General features: G+C 39.8%; 1 protein-coding gene across 5 annotated transcripts in view; it reads right to left on the bottom strand.

Moving 5' to 3' along the window:
• MYO1B (myosin IB) overlaps positions 1–24,527 on the bottom strand; it is a 105,513-nt gene that overhangs the window by 30,969 nt on the left and 50,017 nt on the right. For all 5 annotated transcript variants that reach the window (XM_074548200.1, XM_014271132.3, XM_014271133.3 and 2 more), the window contains exons 6-13: positions 21,646–21,692; positions 18,925–18,988; positions 11,136–11,234; positions 10,645–10,748; positions 9,636–9,783; positions 8,850–8,968; positions 8,085–8,171; positions 7,693–7,758 (exon numbers count right to left, since the gene is read on the bottom strand). In XM_074548200.1, coding sequence (XP_074404301.1) covers positions 7,693–7,758; positions 8,085–8,171; positions 8,850–8,968; positions 9,636–9,783; positions 10,645–10,748; positions 11,136–11,234; positions 18,925–18,988; positions 21,646–21,692 — 734 coding nt within the window. The remainder of the gene's footprint in view (positions 1–7,692; positions 7,759–8,084; positions 8,172–8,849; positions 8,969–9,635; positions 9,784–10,644; positions 10,749–11,135; positions 11,235–18,924; positions 18,989–21,645; positions 21,693–24,527) is intronic.

Below are 24,527 nucleotides of genomic sequence, written 5' to 3'. Positions count from 1 at the left end.
AGATGCAACACTAAATTTAGGGGACTAGAAAAATTCACTGACAAAAAATCAAAGCCTACTTCACCATAGTTCTCACTTCATAAATAATGGTGTCATACAGCTTCATTCTTTATCAACCTTCATGGTTGGTATTTCATGAATAGCAAGTTTTGAAGTCTAAAAAAAATTCTTCTCCATGCAAAAAATGAAGTGATTATATAAACTAGCTCCAAAGTTCTATCTGTGAGCCACAGCTATTACATACAGGTGCTTGAAAGCCCTACAGAAAATATTCTTTCATCCTTAATATTTTACCTAACTTCTTCTTTGAAAGATTCCACGTGTGTACTGTGGAATCATCTGAAAAAAACATATTTGGTTTGTTGCTGACTTTATACATTTTTATACCAGTAAAATGCCAACGTGAAACAGAAAAAAATATTTCTGACAAAAAAAGAAAAAAAACCAACCACAAAAAAAAGCTAAAATTAACTAGTGTTAGGCAGAGAGATCTCCATTAGATTTATGAACAGAAAATATCTAAACCAGGGCATTTTCCTATCAACATTAGATAGTTTTTAACCTTCTCTCCCCGTACAGAATTCAATTCACTTTTGAGCACCCAGTTTCCAACAATTTCCAAAGATAAGGCAACTTATCTTTGGAAGGTACCTGTTTTAAACTGAAAACTTTCCATCAGGCAGGAATCAATTCTTAACTTCCACCTGAGCGATAAAGTCTAACTTTAAGCGTTTTTGTGTCCTCCCCACTGTTTTCCCAAATTAAGCAGATGATGTGGATGCAAACCTACAGACTCGGGTACATCACAGCTCAGTGTCACACCTTTGTAGGTGTTTCTCAGGGTCTTCTCTTCCTCCTTAATCTTTTATGCCACCATTCTTGTTCAGAGGCAACTCAAAAATCTATACATTGCTAAGCCTGCAACCACACTGACAAAAAGGTGCCCAGCAACACTTTTTCAAATACATTATGTGAGCACATACAACTCAAATAATTCATGAGATGTATTTAAAGGAAAAGCATCCGTATTTAAAGGAAAAGAAAACCCTAAACATTTCAGGTCATGAGACTGTTGAAATCAACAGGACTGATGACATTAAAATGAACTTTCACATCAATGTGAGAAGGGAAAAAGACATACAGAGACTGATACTTGTGCTCTATCACAAATAGCTTTAGGAAGGGTTGTTTTTTTTTAAATATCAACACAGCTCCAGGCATCAGAAGTCTCTGACTGCCTCCTAACATAAGCAGGTGACCCCAAGTAGTTCCATCAGGCCCCCAGAGAAAAAGCCAGATGGCAAAAGTAATGATGATAAAAGACCAACATACTCACTTCCCTGAGATGAATGGTGGAATGAAGAGTGAAACCAAGCAGCAAATTCAATTTATATGCTACTGTGGTGTCTGGGGATAGGGGGTTTTATGTATGACCACACAAGCATACAAGTTTATGAGATTAAACTAAGGAATATAAATGCTAGGAAGTTAAAATCAGCAAAATGGGAAAATAGCATTTAAAGAAAATGAAAAAAGATACTATTTTAATCTCAGAAAGCAATGACCAGTTATAACGTGACTCAGTTTTAACAATTTTTCAAAATTTTTTGCAAATTTAGTAAAGGCAAGTTATCAATATTTATCCCTTTCTTTTCTGTTTACATGTACAAATATTTGAGCAATCAAAGTTATTTCTTGTAAACCAGACTGCACTGGGCTTTTGTGTAAATATCTGTTTATGCAAAGAACCAGAGAGGCACATCTTTTAATTACAAATATCCCACTATGTGCAATCAAGCCATGTCTTAGTGTACCTCATGGAAGCATCTGTGCAAAACTATGGGGATTATCCATTTCCCATATTTGTGTAGCTGAACCAACTTCAGCCGTTTCTGTGCACCAGGAGAGAACCAGGCACTCTGAAATCCAGCGTGCTCCCAGCTGTGCTGTCCAGGCACACAGGTCTGAACCAAATTCAGACTTCTTAAAAAGATGAGAAACTGCAGTGAACCCAGTGCAGGTGTGATCCATGGGAAAACCCAGGTACCATCATTCCAACAAACTCAGCCTGGTAATTGCAGTCCTGGAACAACAGGAATTACAGCCAGGCAAGAACCTCCTGTATTATCAGAACCACTCCTCTGCTCAGACAGAAATAGCTGCTGTAGGGCAAAACATTATTCTCACAACCTGAAGCAGAACATTTGTGTATTTTTGCTCCAGCATTTCAAGTGTTTCCTCTGCTGCAAGCAGCCAGCCAATGGGATTTACTTCATAAAACTGCACGTTGCAAAATAAGCCTCTCTAATACTTACATTGTAATGCAATTAATTAAATGGTGGTTAACTTCCTGGGATGCACCTCTGCTTTCAGCATCCCATCCCTTAAGGAAAATTATTGCTTTAACAGTATTTTAAAAACTCCCTGGCACCTCAGAGTCCAACCAAGGGTCCCTCTCTGTAAAACTCTCTCACATAACACTTGCCAGCAGAAGAAGTTGATCAATTATAGATTAAAAATTCAATTCTCCTCTTTCCCACCAGACTGGGGTTTGCCAGAAGAAGCAGAGGGGCTGGGTGCACGCATTTTGGCATGCTGCTTGCCAGTGTGTGATAAACTTCTGGGCATCAGCAAAGGGTTGAACAATTTCAAAAAGGACATCTGTTGTAAGCTAGACAGCCTAGAAAAAGCAGCTGCAAATTATGGTCTGGAGATTAGGGCAACTAACAAAACAGATATCCATGGATGAGTTAAAAAAGAAAGATAAAATAAGACCCTGATAAGTCAATTTCCTCCTTAGAATTTTTTTTTGTTGTCTAATATGTCATCCTGCTTAGCAAATAACTAGACCCTTCTCCTGTAAAATAATCCTTTGGGGTGTGGGGGAAAGACCCTGATCCAGGAGCAATCACTTGGATGCTCTGAAGCTGTAACATCCTTCATGTAATCAACAGGACAGAAAAAGGCAAAGCAACCAGGCAGCAACTGGACCAAGCTGTTGTACAGGTTTATGGGGAAGGTGGAAATAGCTCCCCTATTTTTTCATGCCTTAAACACCTCAGAAAGACATTTTCAATGATTACTGCTCCTTATTTGGTTACCTCCCTCTAAAAACAGACAATTAACACAGTTATGAGCTTGTTAAAAGGAAGCAAATGCATTCTTCACATTTCTAACATATTCCCTCAACAGAGATACTGTCATTTTATCATTGTCCAGATGACAGCTTACACAGTACATGCAGCAGGACCAAGCTTCTTTCTGTTACCTCAAGGGGCTTCTATGCACAAGAAACAAGCTAATTGCCTTAAATAAAAACAAGTGATATCAAAATGCATCACAGACTGTGAGGAATGGATGTGGTTTTACTGCTGGGTGGCTTGTTTGGCTGGTTTACCTGTGATACTTTTATTTACTGGTGTTTTTTTTGCCATGTCTTTGCATGTTCTTGCCCACCTGGAGCAAAAGGAGTTGGTCAGATGCTGTCCCCAAAGACAAGGCAGCCACATCACCTCTGGTGAACCAAATGGAACCAGGCCCTCTCTGCAATTCTATCACCAGTGCATCCCTGTTTCTTGTCAGGCTAAAATACCTGGAACAAACTGCTCCACCAAGAGACTGAGCAGAAGGAACTCACACTCTCAGTGTCTTCTCAAGGCCTGGCAAATTTCAACAATAAGTCTTGCTTGGCAGCATTACCTTCCATAAAACTGCACTCCAAATCATTAACTTCATCATATCGACCAGCTGCAGAGTGGTGCCTGAATATTCAGAATAAAGCCTTTAAGGCAAGCAGCACAGACAGACATTTGGGTCTCCGAAGGGCTGGGCAGGATGAAATAATCACCCTCACTCCATGACATTCATTTTTACTGCTCCTTGTCTCCACAGGAAATGTGCACAACAGGAAACCCAACACCCAAAGCAAATGGAGAGAGAGCCTTCTGCTCATCTCTGCTGAGCCCTGCCAGGCCCCACCATCTGCCTCCTGCAGCCTTCACTTCTCCATCACAAACCCCATCCTGTAGCCATGATATTTTCTGAAAAATCTTTCCTTAGGATTTTTTTCTCCTGAGAAGCCGAGAGACCTCAGGAACAAATGTAAACAATGATTATCTGCTGCTGTGGAATGCAACAGGTGCATCTGTGATTGGTCTCATGTGGTTGTTTCTAATTAATGGCCAATCACTGTCAGCTGGCTCAGACTCTGTCTGAGACACAAGCTTTTGTTATCATTTCATTCCTTTTCTATTCTGAGCTAGCCTTCTGATGAAATCCTTTCTTCTATTCTTTCAGTATAGTTTTAATATAATATATATAATAAAATAATAAATCAGCCTTCTGAAACACAGAGTCAACATTCTCATCTGTTCCCTCATCCTGAGACTCCTGTGAACACCACCACGCCCACCCCTTCTGCAGAGATGCAGAAACCACTTTCTGCCTAAAAACACCCAATCAAACATGAGATAAAATGGGAACAGCCCCAAACTACCCCAGGAGGCCTGGAACCAGGCTGATTCCAGAGCTCCCAGTGCCACCAGCCACCATCCTGAGCCCATCTCAGATCTCAGTAACTGCACACTGGCTACGCAGGCAGCTGCTCAGAAATGTGCATCAACACCCTTGGAGCAATTGGTGTCAGGCTTCAGGCACTGCCCAGTTACACAACCTGCCCAGCCCTCCAGCCTGCATTTCCATGCTAATCCTGGCCCCTAAATCCTTGCCCACAGACAATTCACACAGAGCCACCCAAAATTTCAGCGTTTCGCTCCGCAAACATTCAGCCCCAACATTTGGCTTCCCACAAAAGGCAGGGCAGGGTTCAAAAATAAACACAGCTTTACAGCACCTATTTTGTGGGCTGCCCAGCCAAGCTTGCCGCTGACATCTGCCAAGCCCACAGAGGATGAGAATTATTGATAGATTTAAATTCCCTAAGCTGAATTTTTAGACAGCCAAGTCCTTATATCTACTTTCTTGGACAGCTTTTGTGTTTGTCTGAAAAGTGGAGTTTGTGTTCGATAAATATACTAGCAGAACCCAAATCCCAAAGAGAATATGCCAGCAGTATCAATACTCCAAATATCTTTTCCCTGTTAATTTCCAAGAAACCACAAGTTACCCTTGTAAATTAACTTCAGCTTAAATTACAGAAAATTGCAGAAACCACAATGAACCGTAAAAAAAAAAATCAATATTTCAAAAATAGATGAAAAAATCTCATTAAAATCTTCAGTTTGCATATACTAGAACAAGACTGCTATTGTTATCAAGAAGGTGAAGTGTAGGATCTTTCAGAATGGTAAACCAGAATTTCTTTATTCACTATTCTTACACAAGGAACTCTAGGATGATCCAAAGAATCATCCCGAACAGAAAAAAGGCCCAAGAAATATTGTGCCCTGCCCATTAGGAAACAAAACAAAAACATTAAAAACCAAAGAAAAAAATTAAATGTAAAAATCACCCTTCAGTAAACACATTTCTTGCTGCTTATTCCAATGGTACTGAGCTTCCTGTGTAAATATTTTGCATGTATATAAAACACTCCTGCTACACCTCTTGTGGGTTTTGATACACTCTGTCTCCAGGGTAAAGGCCACTTCAGGTCAAAGACCACGCACTAATGATAAACTTGCCTGATTCCTGAGTAGAAACATGATTAATGAAGGCCTTCCTACCCTCAGCACATCAAACTGCTTCCACATTTAAAAGGCACAAATTTAGAGATTAAGCCTTTCAAGTGCATTTTTGCCAACAAACATTCTTTGTAAAGCTGACATTAGCTCTAAGTTTCAGGAACAGATGTGAAAATCAAAATATGACTTAAGAACTAGGTTCAAGAGGTGACTGCACATTTTTAGTCATAGGTTTTAACTGATTCATAATTAGATGGATATGTTACTGCCATTAACAACACCTCAGCTGATATTTTGAATGTTTGGCTATAGTGTTTACAAATACATCACACAGCAAAATGCTCCTAATTCCACTGTATTTGTTATGCTATAAATCTTAATACATTACTAAATTTTCCTTGGCTTATGTGGCTGCACAGTGTCAAAAGTTTTATTTATTGATTAGTTGCTTTAATATAATTAAATATAAACAATAATTCTGTTATTTTCGTGATGCTGAACCAAGTTGCTTGGCTGCTCTTCTCACCATAGGTCTAAACTCATGAGAGAGTCACACCTTGTGTGAATGTACTGATGAATTTGGTCCTTAAGTCACAAGGCAAAACCTTCCCCAGCTTTTCCAGGAAAACAAATCGCTGGCATTTAAAGAAGTGAACAGTAACTACCCACATTATTCCACAGCTTTTGAGTTTGCAGCTTTTTAGAAAGCTACACTGTAATTCAGTATGACAGGTAAGTGCAAAGGCTCGGTTTTGTTTTTTTCAAACTTTTCTCCTGCACTCGGCCACTTACTTATGACCTTCTAAGATGCTGACTGTAGAAAAGATGACAATTACAGGTGAGAAGCAGCCTCATCTCTGGAGCACCATGCCACAAACACAGTCCCCCAGCTGGCTCGTGTGTCCCACCTCCCTGTGCCTGTCCAGCCTGACAGCACAGGGGAGCCAGAGCAAACAGCCCTGCCTGAGGATGCCAGCAGCACCACCCCAGTGCCAGCCTCCCAAAAGCTCCTCTAGGAGCAGCTCCCAAGAGATCTGGCACCAGGCTCCCCATTCAGCCACCTGACCTCGGGCACTGCATTTCCATACATGTGTGCTTGTGTCTAATGCAAACAGCACAGCCCTGCTCAGCAAGCCCTCGAGGCAGCTCTCAGCTTTCCTCTTCCTCTTCAGAGGAACTCTGATTTGCACTTAGTTGGATGTTTTGCTTCTGAAATGAAACTCACACCACCCTCACATGAACACTTATTCCCATTTTCCACACAGCTTCAACACCCTGCCCAGATTTCTAAGAGGGATGTAGGGAAGCGGGTCAGGATTTTTCTACTGATTTTTTTTCTCCTCAGACGAGTTTCTAGTTAAAGCACACACAGACTCCAAGCAAGATCTATAAATCTCTTCACAAAAACTGTCAGAACAAGATTTATGGGAAATGCCCTGTCCCCGGTGCTCTCTAACCCAATTAAAAACTCCTCATTGATTGTTTTGTTTCAAAATACCACCAGTCTAAAAATACTATTGTAAACAAACAGCAGTGAGCCACAGATCTTTAGCTTGGATTAGGTACAGAGTATTTACCTAAGTGAATTGAGATGAAATGCAATATAAATCCTTGTTTAATTTTGACAGGAAAAAAATGTATAGTTTTTGTTGGGTGGTTGGTTTTTGGGTTTTTTTATCCCTCTCAGGATACACAGCTTGTTCAAAGACATCCACAAAATGCCTCAGGGCAGAAATGACAGTGCCAGAGTTTCTCCTATGCTCAGAATGTATGTCACAACAAAATATATTTAGTTTATCCATCATAAATATGTATTTATCTATGGTGTAAAAACACAAGTATAACTTTCATAATTTTTTGTTTCAATTGCCAGACACACTAAGACATCTCTCCTTGGTTTACATTTCTAGTGGGTTTTTTTGGGTTTTTTTGGTCTGGCATAAAACAATTGAGTCAAATTACATATATTCTGATTTTGAATTAATGAACAACTTTGTTAAGCTTTAATAACAGCTCTCTCACAAAATGGTTACCATTATAAAGGTCTTACCTCAAAAATTTCAAAGCCATATATGTCCAGCACCCCCATTACCTTCTTTCTCACTTTTGTTTGTGCCTTAAAGAAAAACAAACACTGAGTCTGTCATCTGTACATTGCATACTTGGGATTCAAGAAAATGAATGCATCTCATAAGCAGGCTGTCAAATACTGTAAAACTAAAATGTTACATATGGTTTCCCAAAATACACTTAATGTGAATATTTTTACAAGCTTAAGAACAGAGCAGAGAGCAATTTGTTGAGCTGTGATAAGGTTATTTGTGTGTAACAGTGTACAGCCAGGAGAAATGAAATTGGCAAATACAGTTTTACTGTCCACTTTAATTTGAAGGATTCCTATTGATTTTTTTTTTTCTTTTTACAAGCACAAAGCAACAATACCTTAATGCTCTCATTGATCCTGGTAACAAGCCAGGAGAACAGGCGACTGTACAAATTCTTCGCCAGAGCATCCCGGGCATAATAAGCCTGAAGAGAAGAAATAAGAAAAATGTTATAAATGCTGGGCTAAGCCAAACACCCTCCTGCTGCTGAGGTGTCCTAAAAGTGCTATTAATGAGTAAAGCCAGCACAGGGAGCACCGGCTCTGCCCTCGGGCTGGCTGGAGCAGCAGCCACAACTGGGGCCCTCCAGCTGCCCCCTGAACACTCACACCCCCATGCCCATGCCAGGCATGGGGCTGGAGCAGCTGCAGCTGGAGAAGCCCCACTCCTGCTGCCTGAGCTGATGAGACACAGGTGGCAGCCACCCCGGCTCTGCAGCACCGCGGGGAGATGAATTCACTCTGGCAGCAAAGGGGTTCCAGCAGCCCCGGGGCCCACAGCTCACATGGAATTACAGCAGTTGTCCTAAATGAAAACAGTCTGCCTCAACACTTGCAACACGTGCTTTGTGCAGGACTGCTTGTTTTCACATTCTCTAGAGCTCAACATTTGCCTATCCCTCACCTTTTGGGGGTAATTCAGACACCAAAGCATCTCTTAACATTTAGAAACCACTGAGCAAAAAACACACTTATGCTCGTGATTTATTCAGTGCAGCCTTTCAGCTGTAGTTTTTATTGCATTAGCTATGATTTAATCATGCAGAATAAAATTGGCATCTAAAAAGATCTTTTGATCTTTTTAAATCAGGAGCTTTTTTTACCTGAGCCACGTTTAGTGTTGTTGAAACTTTCTCCTGTTTGGCCTCAACAGTCCGGAAGCTGAAAGCTCTCTCCAATACAGACTGGTCTATACCTGTCAGCTCACAGATTTCCTTCAGTTCTAGCAAGAAAAAGCAAAGTATAAATACAATCAATCCTTCCATATTATTATTTTTCCTTCCCCAAAACGACCAGCTTTTAAGAAGTGTGGTATTTTCCCAAAATGCTCTCCAACAGAATCGTTCCCCATTCACACTCTCTCCCCACCACCCTGCCAAGCAAAGATTTTAAAAATATTCACAGTGCAAGGAAACAGAGCAACTGGTTTTAAAAGCACTTTCTTATCCACTTATTTTTGAGAAAATAAACTTTCTCTCCATTTATAGCAGACTACTTTTCATAATGAAAAACTTTCAGATGAAAATGAACTTTCAAAATACATCAGCTGCAAAAATATCACCAAATGAATCTGACACTAAAGGCAGAGATACTGCAAAAGAACAAAAATCCTCCACTGCAGAAAAAACAAGTAGCTACATAAAGGCACGGAACCATTTAACATTTTAGAATAAAGTGCTAATAAAGTGGGGGAAAAGGAGAAAATAGTTTTTGGCATTTCAAACAGAACGATTGAAATTGCACAGAATGCAGCCCATAGCTGCCTGAGGGTGAGCTCTGGAAACAATCTAATTCACATGTAAGGATATTGTATGTCTGCAGAAACAACAAAATTAATAATGACTTCAGACAAATTAGTGGCTTTCTTCCCATCACTAATCTCATCTTACCATTTTTATCTTTGATTTTACTTTCATCTAGCCCATTTGCACGAGATTCAGGCTTAAATTCGATATTTCCCAATTTCAGAACGGCTGCCACCACTTCAAACACTGACTGTGTTTCATGATCCATAAACCCAACAATCTGCATTGCATTCTGGAAAGGGGACAAATAAAATTATGAGATAAAAGCATTTACATTTAAACAGATCATACTTGAAAAATTCACCATTTATCTGCAAAATTACAAATTGTTTATGAACACTTCTGCTACTAGAAGTGCCTGGTATCATTCCTATGCTAAGATAAGTAAGTTTTTTAATACACAAGAGGTGTGAAAATGGAGCTGGCATTATCAGTCCAGTCCATTTCTAGGACTCATTCAAAATTTGGGTTTCTGAACCATTGTACTTTTTTTAGCCACTTTATTTAGTTTGTAACCCAACCCAATTTTTCCCAGTCAGATGAACAGGTCCTCCTGTCTTCTCAGACCTGTCACTTTTAGAATCCATATCTGCACACACTGGGTAACAAGGTCCTGTATTCATCTTGTCCCTGAGTAGAACCAAGCAAAAACAGGACAGCAAATCATCTGGAGAACCATGCCAGTTCTCCTTTTCTTTCAACTTGGTCAGCATCACCCAGTCCCTGAGGCTCAGGCACTGCTGTCCTAAGCCTCTACAAAATATAACTTTTCCCAGAATCTGACCAAAGCATCTGAGTTTCCCCCCGCCTTTCTTTTGTTTTCTTTTTGTTTGTTTCTTTTTGGTCTGGGGGGAGTTCTGTTTGATTTTTTTCTTTTTTTAATTCTTTTTTTGTTTGGTTTTTTTTGGTCCTTTTTGTATTCCCCTAAGAATACTCCAGAAGCTTGATCCCATTTCCCAGCTGTATCCATGTTTCCCTGTGCAAACACGCTCTATCCCAGCACTCAGAGAAGGTGTCCCTCCCAGCCCAGCCCTGCAGGGACAGACAGACCAAGAGAAAGAGCCCTGCACAGCCAGCCCCTGCTCCTTCTCACCCTGACTGTTCTGAAGTTTGCAGCATCGTCCACCCCATTCACTCTGGCAGAATCAAGGCCCAGGTAGTTGTATCTGCTGAAATCCCTCTCCAGCTTGAGCTTGCCTAATAAATCAAATTAAAGCATCATTAGTAACAGCATTCTTGTTAGTAGCAATTTTATCCCAGAATCAGCACTGTCAGGAATAGGTTGTTATTATTGGATTTTCTTCAAGGATCTTTTAATTATTAGCCTTCTGAATAAGAACATGTTTTCAAATTTGTTTATAACACATTGCTAAGCCAGCAATTCCGACTAATTCAGTAATTCTGACTCAGGTATCTGGATAATATCCAAGCATATGTGGACTTCACATATTACCAATGATTCTACCACCCATTATTTGAAAAACAAATCAATATCACATTTCCCACAAAAGATGATGTGCATGGAATAGCACGTTAAATATAAAGAAAACTCACATGTGAACAAGGCACAAGGGCAACACTTACAGAGAAACTCTTCTGATGCACCAGACAGGATCTGGTAGAAAATGTGGAAGTTTCTTTCACCCCTTGGCTGCTTCACCACACGAGACTTCTCTAGCAGATCTAAACAAACAAACCAACAAAAATCTCACAGGTCAGGGACAGATGCTGGAGCAAAACCCTTTAAAATGAACATAACCCTCCATCATTTTGTACTTCATTGCTTTATGTCACCATCAGCAAACCAGAAGAATGTCAGTATGAACTTCATCATAGTATATCATGGATATCAAATATTGCTTTGAGCTAGGGGCATGCCCAGTGCTCTGGTAAAGGCTCAGTCTGTGAGCTGCAAAGAGAAGGCAATGTGAGGGAGGCAAGGTGCTCAAAAGATGCTAACTGATTTACAGTACCACCACAAAATTGGGATTTGGTGAGGATGACTCTCATAGGTGAAAGTCTGAAGAGGCAAAATGTTACCAGTGGATGAAAGATGGGTAAATGAAAAGGAGAGACCAAATAAAGAAAGCATTTAAACCGAATAATCATGCAGCACTTTGTGATCCTCAGGTGTATCAGACTATGAAATAATTCCCAGTAGGGCTGACAGAAGCTCCATCCTGATATACTCAAAGTGAAATGGAAAAGCAGCACTTTGGGCAGCATCACTGCACTGAGGGAGTAGCTGGACAGGAAGGCTGCTCTCAGTGACAGACATTTCACACCAGGGCAGGAATCCTGGCAGCAGCATGAGCAGACTGACCTGTAACACCTTGCAACCACTTCAGCTCAACATCCTATGTGCCACATAGGGGACAACTCAAAGGGTATTCACACTGCACTGGGGGGCTGTGGTTCACAGCGCAGGAGGAGGAAGAGGAATGCAGCAAGAGAACATCTGGACAGGTACCAGTGTGACCTGCTGGTTTTGTACAAAACATATGAGTTTTTTCTTCTTTTCTCACTAGCACAAGTACATTTTTCCAGCTAGCAGACACACAATTCCCATGTGTATATCTTAAGCCACATATATTCAGTGACATGGGGAGAGAGACATTCAGTGCCTCATTCCAAGCACACAGCAAAGGAGTTTTCCCTGCACCTACCATGACACATCCCCACACTTCCCAGGACTGGGGGTAAAGTTCTCTCTAAGCCTGGGCAAGCAGAAAACCCCCAAAGGGAGCTGTCACTGTTCTGCACTCCATAATTAGCCAGTGACAACGATGACAAAATTCAGACAGCATTATTAATCTTCTGATTGGCTAACAGTAGGCCAAATTTCAAGTATTTACAGGCTGGTCCCCCATCCAAGTGTTAATATTTGGGCTGGGAAAGGCAAGGTGAGCAGCAGGCAGTTCAGAGCTGTGCTGGCTGTGAAGGTTCTCCAGGCAAGTGTTGGAACAGATCGCAGCCAAATTTAATCTCAAAAAAATAAACAACTTCAGCTCCCACAGTGGCTGCGCACACTTCAGGAAATGGCTGTATTCTCAAAGGATATTGAAGCAATGTGGTTTGGCTTATTTGGGTTTAAAAATATTCTACCCATAAATTTTCTCAAATGCTGTCATAAAAGCCCAGCAACACATCCTGGCAAAATATTGTATGTAAGCCTCCTAATTACATGCATGCCTTCAGCAGATTTAAAAAACAGGTTCCTGAATGTATGTAAAATTAGTTTTGTTTAGGAGGATAACTGTTTTTTTCACCAGTTTATCTTATTCATGTATTTTTACAAGCAACAAAGTTAACCAATTCACAGTCAGTTTTCAAAAGGCCTAACATTCCATATTCTGTCAGCCTTCAAAATTGAGGAAAAAAACAGTCACTGTCAGAAACTCAGGTATTTTCCTTAACAAAGCAGCTGCTGCCAATTCTTTTTCAAATCTTTTTTCACTGGATTTTTTTTCCTTTTCTTTCTGTTCACAGGCAGACTGAAATCAGACTTGTAGGACAGATCCAGACCATCTGCCAACTTCTTCAGAAAACTTCTTCCCTCTGTTTGCCCTAATTAGCATTTTAATAAATCAACCACATATCTTTTTCTTGATGCAACCCCTGCACTGCCAGCAAGTTTTGTGTTAACTCCCACCCAATTGCCAGCGCTGTGGATCAAACAGTCCAAAGAGAAAAGACAAAGCTGCACTTCAGACTGCTGCACGTGGCCCCTGGGTGATTGTGTTGACAGTAGAATGTGTGGACAGATGGTGCTCATCTATGTGAAAATCCACAGAAGCAAAAACCCCCAAACTCTCTCTACATTGCATTTTGTTACATGGTCTATGTGAATTATGAGTAGGGACAATGCAGAATTATCAGGAGAGCACATACAGACCTCAAACATATCACACATATGGTGTTTTTATGGGTTATTTCTGCATTATCTAACAGTGCTTCTGCTTAAACAGCAACGTTTAACTTGTTGCATGCACCAAAGCAAAAAAAAAAAAAAAAATTAAAAATTAATTTGCCTTGGAAAAGTTTAACTTTGGAAACATTTCTGTATGAATACCCATTAATTCAGATGACTCAAAATCAAGCTACAGGCCTCAGGTTCTGAAGATTTTTTTGTTATTCCTAGATATCACTGTTTAAATGCAAGAGATCTGTGTAAGCACCCTGGTAAACAATTTGACTTAACAAGAAAGAAAGAAAGAGAGAGAGGAAAGAGAGGGAGGAAAGAGAGGAAGATTCTGAATACTTCTGCAAACTCTAATGCACAAGTTCATACACTTTTTTTTGGGTTACTTGACCCATGAACGCAAGTGATGCAGAAAAATTTAGGATATTTTATTTCTCTAAATATACTAGAAATCAAATCAACATTCAAAAAAGGAGCAAGTAAACAGTAGAACCAACAAATGACACTACCTTGGTACATTCTAAATCATCCAGGTGAAGTTTATTTTAGTCATTGTCTCTTCAGCTGGCCACAACAAGGAGCCTTTTAGCAGCTCAGCTGAAGTTACAGAACATGTTCTAGTCACAGCAGCTTATTTCTACAGCCACATTATTTCTTCTTTTCCTACCTTGATTATCTGGTTTTCATAAAAAAAGTCACTGATTAAAAAGTTCCTCATTAACTTTTCCTTATTATTCCCCCCAAGCTCACAGTAATGTTCCCTTGGATAAACTGATCCATAATTGTGTCAGTCAGAAATTACTAAATGGGGAGCATGTGCATAGACAATGACTGCATCATTTAAAGTGCTAAATCCTCCTTGCTCAAGTGATGAATGCTGTTTAAAAATGAGCTAATCAAAATGTTTAATATAGTTTGCAGCTTGTTTTCTCAAACTCTTCCTAGTTTAGGCAAAGCCATTGCCTAAATGGCAGCAAATGTGCTGAGAGGAACACCAAGGGAGATGTTGCAACAAGTGAAGATTTAAAACAAAATCAACAAGAATGGATATCTCTTCCCAAAATGTCTAATTGTCCAGTTTCTGCAATATTTCCCTAAGCAAAGGAGCTTTCCAACAGCAATCACATCTCAGGTTCTAGATTGCTCAGTAAGCAGGTAATTACTTCTGACTTTTAAAATGAACAAACAAGTAAATAATAAGTTGCAAAGTTATCACTTTGCTAACTTTAAAAAAGTTGTTGCCTTAAACATCATAGATTTCCTTCATGTTGTTGCTGGAAAAGATGACAAAACAGGGCCCTTTCTTAATCTCTTGTTATCCGGACTCTAAAGACATTTTGCTGGTTAAAAATGGCATTTCCAGACCAGGCAGTGCAAATCCTTTACGTCACAACCTGCACCAATGTTGTCTCCTAGTTAATCATTATATCACTGAAGGGCTTAGGCAGATTAGGAAAGATCACTGAATGCTAAAAGCCAGGTATTCTTCAGCAGGAAATTCCAGGTGAAACACGAAAATTTAAGACTTGCAAAAACTCTGGGAAAGATATTGTAAGATCCGTGCTTTTCAAAAGGTCTAAACTATTGTGAAAGTGAAACATTTTGAGCTGTGCTGTGCAAAACCCCTTCAGCCATCAAATTTAGTGTACAGAAAACCAGTCACAAAACTAATGAACCAAGTGTGCACATAAACACTTCCTTCAGTACAAAACAGATGCAGCATCTGTGGACAGAGTCATACTTCAGAGCTGAAAAAAAATATTGCAATTAGCACCTATTACTCCAAAACCAAACATACCTATCTTTATAAAAGATATGTCTTATTGTGTAATTACAGGTGGAAGAGAAACTACCATTCTCCTCTCTCTCATCCTCACTACCAAAGTAGTTATAATAAATGAAAAACTAAGAATAATATAGATCTTTTCTGTAATTTATTTCCACAATGTTACACCTAGCTGAAAGCAACACTCCAACACTGCCTTTACTGATAAGTGCTCTGGAAAAAAAGCCCTCTGAGTGCATAAGTGCTGACAAGACTGTCCACTGCAACAGCAGTGATTATAAACAGGAATAAGCAGGAAGGCAGAAAGAGCAGATACACCTCAGAGGGAGAAAATGTAAATGTAAAAAAACATTTACCTGTTTGCAGGTGCCATTTAAAGCAGCAAACACCTTTAAGCAGGGACTGATGTTTGCTGCTGAACAGTGATGAGATGCCTACAGTCCCAGGTGGCACCACAGCAAGGGTTTTGTGTTGAGCAATGCCCACAGGAGCAGCCTGGATTTCCTAAGCCCATGCACATGAAACAGGTCACCTGTGGATGGATGGGCTGGCTGGCAGCTGGCACCAGGACTGAGCACCTTCCATGGGCTCCAGCATCTCCCATCCATTAGGAAAACAAGCTGGGATCTTCACAGAAAGCTAACAAAAAGGCAGGACTAACAGTTCAGGCTTACAGCACACCTCAGTCAGCCTTCTTCACCCTTCCACTCACCCATGGTGATGGATCAAACAAATGCAACACTTGCTGCCTTGTAGTCCAAGGGGGAAACAATTCCTGACTGAAATAAAATACTTAATGTTTGCATAAACCACATTAATTTCAAGTTTTCCATTCCCAATTTCGTTTCCCGACTGTTCACAATGATGTAACAGTAAATCAATTCCCTTGGAAACCAGCACGGTTGGAAGATCTGAGCTGCCATACATGAAATGAAACTGCACAGATTTCACACTGTTCAAACACAGCATTATCTTCACTTTGGGTACATACCAGTCCTGAATTTAGAGATGCCACAAATCCCTTCCATTTCATTATTTCCATTCTGATTTCACTCAGAAGATTCACCCTTCTGCTCATGGCACGTTAAATGTTTTGGATCTGTCAGCTGGACATTCCCCCTGGCTGCAAGCTGGACAGGGCAGACCAGCACTGTGCTCTGGCACCATAATTCCACCCTCTAACTCCATCCTGAGGAAGGTTCCTCCCAGGTTAACCCCTCTCATTAAGGAGCAGGAGCTCATTGAAGGAGAATGGCCCCAGGTCACAGCAGCTTCAGCCACTCCTTGAAGGGTCACGCAGGCAGTGACCAACCTTCCACAGAGCTCCACAGCATTCCAGAGCAGGCCATTCCAAGAGAGACCTTTCAGCCCAATGGGTCTCTGCTTTTCCACACCAGTCTGATAAAATCAGCAGCTTATCTTGGTTACCATCCTTGCCACCAAAACAACCTAGATGTTTGCCGTGTCTGCTCCGAGCCACTCACACCATGAAATACATCTTCAGGCTGTGCCACAAAAAGCCCACTACCTTAAGTGATGTTTGGAAATTAGGCTGGCCAGAAACAACTCTTAAAGTTTAAATAAAGCATTATAATGTCATCTTCACATCATATTAATACCAAACCAACAGACGGTCAGAAATCAAAGAATATTTATGAATATTTTCATAATCATACTTTCCCTTTTAAGGATAGGAAACTTCAGCACTACTTTACTTCAAGCCTAATGAATTATGAAGACAAATCCTGATTTTGACTTAAACCAGAGTAAATTCTGAGGGGTGTAAAAGAATTTAGGTCCCCAATATCTTCAGAATGATGATGCCTCACAGGAAAAGAAATGTTTGTATTGCAATGCAATGCTGCAGATGTGTGGAAAAGATCTAAGGCACCACAACCAACTTGCTTTGAAAATGCAGAGAATTTTAAACATCTTTAAAAGAGAGATGGATGGACTAGCAAATTTTGCAAACACTTAGTCGAAGATGAGATGCATTAACATGCTGCTACAGGAACTCAGTATTTGCCTGTAACATACTCTGCCAAGGATGAGGCATTTAATAGTTCAACAAGCAACATCTTTTCCTCAGCAGGGCTTGCTTACACATCAGGTCTTTATTCTTAAATTGACATTAATCTCCTTGCTATTAGATAATTATTACATGTGACAAGACAGAAAGAATGCCTAAAACAGGCATATTTTAGATGGATCCAAAAATATGTCTGCCCTTTGATACATATGTCATCACATCACTACAATTACATGTAATATTATAATTACACCATGCAGAGATTTATGGGGCAGATAAACTACAGAGCAACTATTTGGATTGCCTTTTGATATGACACAATATTTTAATTACATGACTCAGTGCAGTACTTCCAAAGACAGACTGTTAAATGTCCACTCTTACAAAGGAGGGCTCATTTTTATGTATATATTTTGAATGTGAAATAAAAAGAAACAAATAACAGCCTTTTAGAATCTTCTTGTTCCCATTTAATTATTATGAATATATTATGTTTGGCCTCTAATTTTGTTAACTGCCAAATGTCAAAGCTAATAGATAGCCATAAACACTTATATAGTGACTAATTTGAGTTTCAAGATCTACCCTGTCACAAAAATTAGGCTCTTCAGGCACAGTTCCAAAAGGTGATCTGGTTGAGAAAAAATGTCTGCCTTCTGAAAAAAACCAAAACCTACATTTATGTGCAAAATTCCTCACGGTTTTTAAAATGTTTATGTTATATATGGAGAGTACAGTTCACCTTGGGTGAGTCTCATTATTTCACAACCAGCAAAATGCCAGTGGTGTCAAAAGTCACATCTTTAGAAGCAGCAATGAATTTGGCTGGGTGGAATGAGAGGTCAAGGCTGGGTCAGTGACACCTAGTATAGTCACTCACTGCCCTCTTCCTCCCCTTTTAAAAATAAGAAAACCAAACAAATATGGCTTTATATAGCACTGAGGAGGAATTTATTTTAAAAGCTGCACTTAAACCCTCAAAAGAAAAGCAAGTCAAAGCATTCTGGGCTGCCATTCAGTTCCCAGCCTTTTTCTTCCCAACAGAGAGCTGGTCAGAATTTCTGAATTGCTACAGGTGTCATAAAACAAGCTCCAAGGCCACCTTTGCCTCCCCAAACTCAACAGCTGTACATCCTCTCTCAATGCAAACTTTTTCCTACACTTTTGAGGTGTATAAATTTTTGTGCAGACAGCTTTGGTTCCAAGCAAACACACTCGTCTCATGGTGATCTCCAGCACACTCTCTATCACCCTTGCAAATTACAGGATCTGCCATAAATACATGACCCACCAAACCTAGTAACACATCTGATTCCAGGGATTCACAAATAAAAAAGACCCTCAGATATCCATATGCATCTGCCACTAGCTTCAGAGACAATATACAGACTCATGACTCAGTACCTTTTAAACAACTCAGTAAATTCAATATTCATGCTTACCTCTTGAGTCTGTTTTCACTTCCTCTAAGGTACATTATTCAGCACCACAACAGCAATAAAATTAAAATTTATCACATGATGGAGAGGACTTCTATTAGACTAACACAAGTGATCTTTTCAATAATTTGACCATCTTCCTTTCTACAGAAAACCTTTTAGTCTGTGAATATACTGATACCAAAAGTAATACTCACAGTTGCTTATAACTCCCCCAAGTGGGTCACCCTTGAAATCAAACTCAATATCCATGTATTTTCCCTGTGAAAGGAAGAGATTTTAAGATTATAATTTCTGTTTAAGAAAAACAAAAGTTCAAGGCGTTAAGTTAGTTGGTTGAAAGGTTGGAAGAACAATCTGACAATCTCAACTCAAATCTTCTAAGACATTATCAAAGCCAGGGATTTTTATGGAAACAGTGACTTGCTCGGTTTCTAAGGTTCTATGAAGAAAACACACATTGTACAAACTTCCCCCGGAGCACCAAGAACACCAAACAATCCCTGCAGCCATTTAGGTAGGGCCACGCTTATTTACTGAGGGGTGCAGGGAGAAATTATGATGCAGGAAGAAATTATTGTGCAGGAAGAGATGATCTTCTTTTCTCCCTGGGAGCGCGAAGCAGCTGAAGGAGAGCCACGAGCCTGGCCCCAGGCAGGGGCTGGCAGCGATCGCGGGGCGTCTGTCCCCGAGTGGGGGGCGTCTGTCCCCGCATGTGTGCCTGCCTTGTACAAGTGATGGATCTTTCCCACTGAACTCTTTCCCTTGGAACTCAGGAGACCAGAGGCAACAATTAACAGGCTGTCACCGCACGAGCCGTTTCAATCCCGCCGCGTTTCCTAGACTCCTGCCGGACTTTTCCACATCACAGAAGATCGCTGCGGTCTTTGGATCGTTTTAATTTATTTGACAAGTGCTTAATGTAGTAACAGCCGCATTTAACAGTGACAAAATGGACAGACTGTGCAGAAAAGGCAACAGCAGTGCTGCTCGCCTTGGCAAGGGAGTTTATAAAGATAAAAGCTGCTGGTAGTGATTCAGCCAAATTCCACCCTCTGGCACACGCTCAGCAGAGGACATTGCTCACTGTGAGGAGGGTGAGGCACTGGAATGGACTGCCCAGAGAAGCAGGCCAGGTTGGACAGGGCTCTGAGCAGCCTGTCCCAGTGGAAGGTGTCCCTGCCCATGGCAGGGGGTTGGAATGAGATGGCCTTTAAGGTCCCTTCCAACCCAAACCTAAGATTCTAGGACAAAAATAATCCATTAAAAAGCCTTGTGATAATATTTCCTTACTCACTGCATTCAGAGAGAGATTGTGTTTTGTTTATTTTTCTATTTTACTTTTTATTACAGAACATAAAAAGCCTAGCACTTTATACTGACTCACTCCAAGAATCTTACTGATTTACTGGGTATTTCAACAAGATTGACTTGACCCTACTTAAACTCTATTCTCCTTCCTACACTGTATTGTTCAAGGTTAATTCTGAGCTGATTCAAATTTCAGAGAGAAAAAAAGTAAAATCAGATAATTAAATTTTCATTTCCCAAGGATTGGGACGGCTGGGTGTTTCCAAAAGTATTTTTAGCTCAGTGTTTATAAGCGAGGGCTTGAAAGGCAAAATAGTTGTTAGTTCCACTTTGTCCTGGAAAGGCTTCTGGGCTGTCTGCTCATTATTTCTGCAGTGTCATGTCTGGTAATTGCAGTCTTCCTAGCCTTTCTAGTTAAAAAAAATTAAAAATCCCTACATGTTCTCCAAATTCTGGCCCTGGCCTTGTGATGAAGACTCCTTGCTCTGTTCACAATCAGAGGCAATGAGCTGCAGAAGGAGCCTTCACAGCCATGTGGAACATCATCAGCTCTTGAGAATTAGAAGGGAAGGAGAGAAAATCTCCCAAGTGGAAAGAAAAAGCCGCTCTCCAATCTCACAATGTCCAGAACTTCCATCCATTTGCTTTAATTCACAACACAGCATCCTCCCAGTGTATCGATTTTCCTTCTCTTGTCAGCTTCACACATCTCACAATATTGCTTTTCTCGACACAAGTGAGCAAGTGACAGAGTTGTGTTCAGTTTTCTGATTTTAGCAGGAGAAACTCTGATAAGTACTCACACTTCTGAACCTCTCAACTCTAGCATCAACTTTTCTGGTTTTTCAACTGTCAGTTTTGGTAATTTCTCATTCCATTCTGTGCCCAAAAAAGGTTGAATTCAACAAGATGGTTATAAAGAATTTAAGCAAAAAAATAACATTACAAATATTCATATTAAAAACTAAAGATGCAAACACATTTTGAAATGTTATAGAACATTTCAAATGTTCTATAACATTTGAACTTATATGGGAAACTTAAAGTAACTTAAAGCAAATGGGAACTTAAAGTAGTCATTTTAACCCCAAAAAATATACATATGAATAGAAAACAACATCACATGGAAAGATCTACTTGCTAAGCAGACCAGTTGCAGGACACATGGTCTCTGACACTAAAACCACCAGTGCCAGAAAATTAAAGAATCCAGCTGCTCTGTAATTATGTTTTCATCCGGTCACAGGCTGCCACATCCTAATTTTGTTTTTCTTTTTTAGCCTCTGCTTTGATATTCAATTGAGCCCTATGCCCATATCAGAAACCAACAAGATTTCTGGCAAGGAGGTGAAACATCTTTGAAGAGGCATCACTAACAGTGCCCTACTAACACACGAGGGAAGGAGAACATGCTCCTGTGTACAAATTAAATACTGACTGTTGCTGTGGGTGTTCACCTTCTTCAAACAGTCTCCAGACAGCTACAAGAAAGCTCCCAAAATTATTCCTTCCCTCTTTATGGATGCCTTGATGGTTGATACATGGGTAAAACAGAAATAGCCAACAGCAAAGCACACTCCTTCAAAATGACTGAAGGAAATACTTACAAATCTAGAGGAGTTGTCATTCCGCATAGTTTTGGCATTTCCAAAAGCTGGAGAAAGAGAGAAAACAAATACAACAAGCAAATCTATCACTAAAAAAAGAAATATTTAAATGCTACAATATCTAGGTCTGCTTGTATATTTAAAGAAATTACAGACTTCAGAGAAACAATGTCCTGCTCATTGTATGGGCATCAGTCCCTGGGGACAGAGTGTGACAGACATGATCACAAATACCAAAAATCTATAGAGGTCTAAAGAGGTTTTGTCTCAACACTTCCCTTGTTTAAAAAAGCTAAAGAAAAACATACAAGAGGAAATGGCTCCAAAACAAAACTGTACCCATATGAAGCATATGTCTTTGGGGTTTGAATCAACAAATTCATAATTTTATTATCCAAATAACTTTAAATAGACAAAATACTTCTTCTTCTTCATTTCAGAGAAAAATGAATCCTAGGTCCCAGAATACATTAAAAGCTGGAGGCCAGAAGTGAGGAAATTACAGAATGACACTTAAAAATTGTTTGCATAGGACAGTTTAATCAGTGCTTTGAAATGGATTTATTTACATCATTTCAACTCATTAATCCTATCCCAAGCTGAATACTATTCAGCTGAAATCAGTTCACAATGAAAATTTGTCTTCAGCCTGACCTAAACTAGCTTTCTGATTAGTTTAGTTTAAATTTCTTTAGCTCAAGTTTAATGACAATGGAAATTCTCTGAGAAAGGACTGCCCAGGGTGACATTCAGATGGACAGCCACCATCTCAGAGCATGGGCATGACAAGAACTCAGGCAGGAGGACAATTCAAGCTCGCAAATTCCCACATTGTCCAAGCACATGGAGCCAAGCAGGAGTGTCCCCTCCATCATTAGGTACAGCACTCCTACTTCCAACAAGAGACTTTATCCCAGTATTTATTTACATAGCATATATATACTCGAAGATCAAGTCAAGTCAATGTTTTTTGGACAGAAATAAAGACATGCCTTAAGGCTTCCACACACTTGCATGACTAGACTTATTCTTGACCAAAGAACTAGAGCCAAAATGAAAAGTTTGTTGATCCTAAAGGCCAGGATAAGTGAAAGAATTGTTTTTAAATCTTTATGCCCTGCAATAAATCATCTTTTCAACAACCAAATCTCTGAGCTGCATTTTCTTAAACACTGTGCTGAACAGTAAAGTCATTTATAACTGCATGGAGCCAAGCACAAATGTTCCATTATAAAGCATGAGGCACATTCCTTGGTTTTCCCTAAAGTTCATTGTTTCTAAAAGTTAATTTACAGTAGCAACTGTAGTTTAATAAAAATAATCCCATAAGATAAATTATGCATATGTAACATTTATGTCATTTTCTTGCATCGCAGTTTGACTGAAACAGAACTACATAACCAAAGAAAAATAAATCTCACCACAAATGCCCAATTTCTTTCTAAAACATATATAAGCAGCCAGGCTTGCTCAGTGTTTATTCCTTACAGAATAACCCTGTGTCCAGCCATCCAAAACAGCTCAACAGGCATTACCAGCCCATCAAGTAGAACAAATAGTACCTTGAAATGATAAGGCAATCATCATTTATCATCATAAAATGATAAGGCAATCTTCAGTAAGCTCAGCTGATTCCTCTTGCATTAAAACAAAGCTTCACAAACCAACAAGAAATCAAACTCATTTGGCAGTCCCTGGGGAACAATCTAGCTTTGGCAAGAAAAGCCTCAGTACCCACCATGCCATTTCTGTCTGGATCTGAAATCTGCTTCCAGAACAGTGATAAAACAACACAGCTCTTCTCTGTGAACCCAAAACAATGCAGGGCTGCAATCCCCCCATTCAGCTTGAAGGGGAACACAGCTGATCATCAAAGAAAGGCTTATCCAGCACTTCTATTATTCTTAAATGTTAACATTTCATCCTTTCTTTACAAGTCTTTGCTTACAATTTCTGGTTTGTGTACAAAGACCATGTTTTAACCATTCAGTTCCCCACTGCTCTCTGCCCAATTTCTTGCACTCCCTTTCCTTTTATTGTTTTTTTTTTTACTTTTCCCTCTGTTTTCACTTGCAGAGTCCTTGCCCCCTACAGGTTCCAATTCATCACCTATAAGCAAGGCAATAAACATAATCTTTACACTCAACAGTCTTTACAAACACCACATATGATCTGGCCAAAATCCAAAATTATTTTTTGACAACTGACTTTGTCTCAGCACCGCAACAGCTTTGAAAATTCTGGGTAAGACTGAGCCAGGAATGGACACAATAGATCTAAATAAGTCAGTGCCAACCCAGGAACTTCTGAAGGCAATTATTAGACAATGGGAGAGAACTGCAAGCTTTGAGGATCATATATCCTATCTCCAGGATTTAAAAAAAAATTATTCTGTTTCTGGTAGCCAACATCTTTAAATTAAAATCGCTAATTAAAAAAATAAAAGCCTTCATGGGAGAGCAGGAATGGCAGCTGTCAGGAAGAGCAGGCCAACAATCACCAGACCCAAGAAACAATAAGTTTCAGGGAACAACAGGCATGCATATGGATTGGCTTAGTTTTTTTCCAACATCCATTCCTTCACCCTTTTTTTTTTTTACTAAAAGAGAACTAATGCCTTACAGAGCTTGTTTGTTTACTAGAGACTATAAAAATATGATTTGGAAGGAAATGAATCAGAGGGACTGAAGTGAAGTCAAGTCTTTTGATACAGACAGGCATCATCAAGGCAGGGTTGAGAAAGGGTAAGCCTCTCTGAGAGCAGCAGGAGGAGGTTGGGAAGCATGACCTAACTTCCTGAGCTCTTCCTAAATGAGGGAAACCATTTTCTTCTGAATAAAGCCCTACAGATGTATTCACATAAAGCATCTCCTATGGTTTTG

The sequence above is a fragment of the Zonotrichia albicollis genome, chromosome 10 (assembly GCF_047830755.1).
Source record: "Zonotrichia albicollis isolate bZonAlb1 chromosome 10, bZonAlb1.hap1, whole genome shotgun sequence".
Lineage (NCBI taxonomy): Eukaryota > Metazoa > Chordata > Aves > Passeriformes > Passerellidae > Zonotrichia > Zonotrichia albicollis.
Note: the sequence above shows the minus strand (reverse complement) of the source record. Positions and strands in the feature narration are given on the sequence as shown.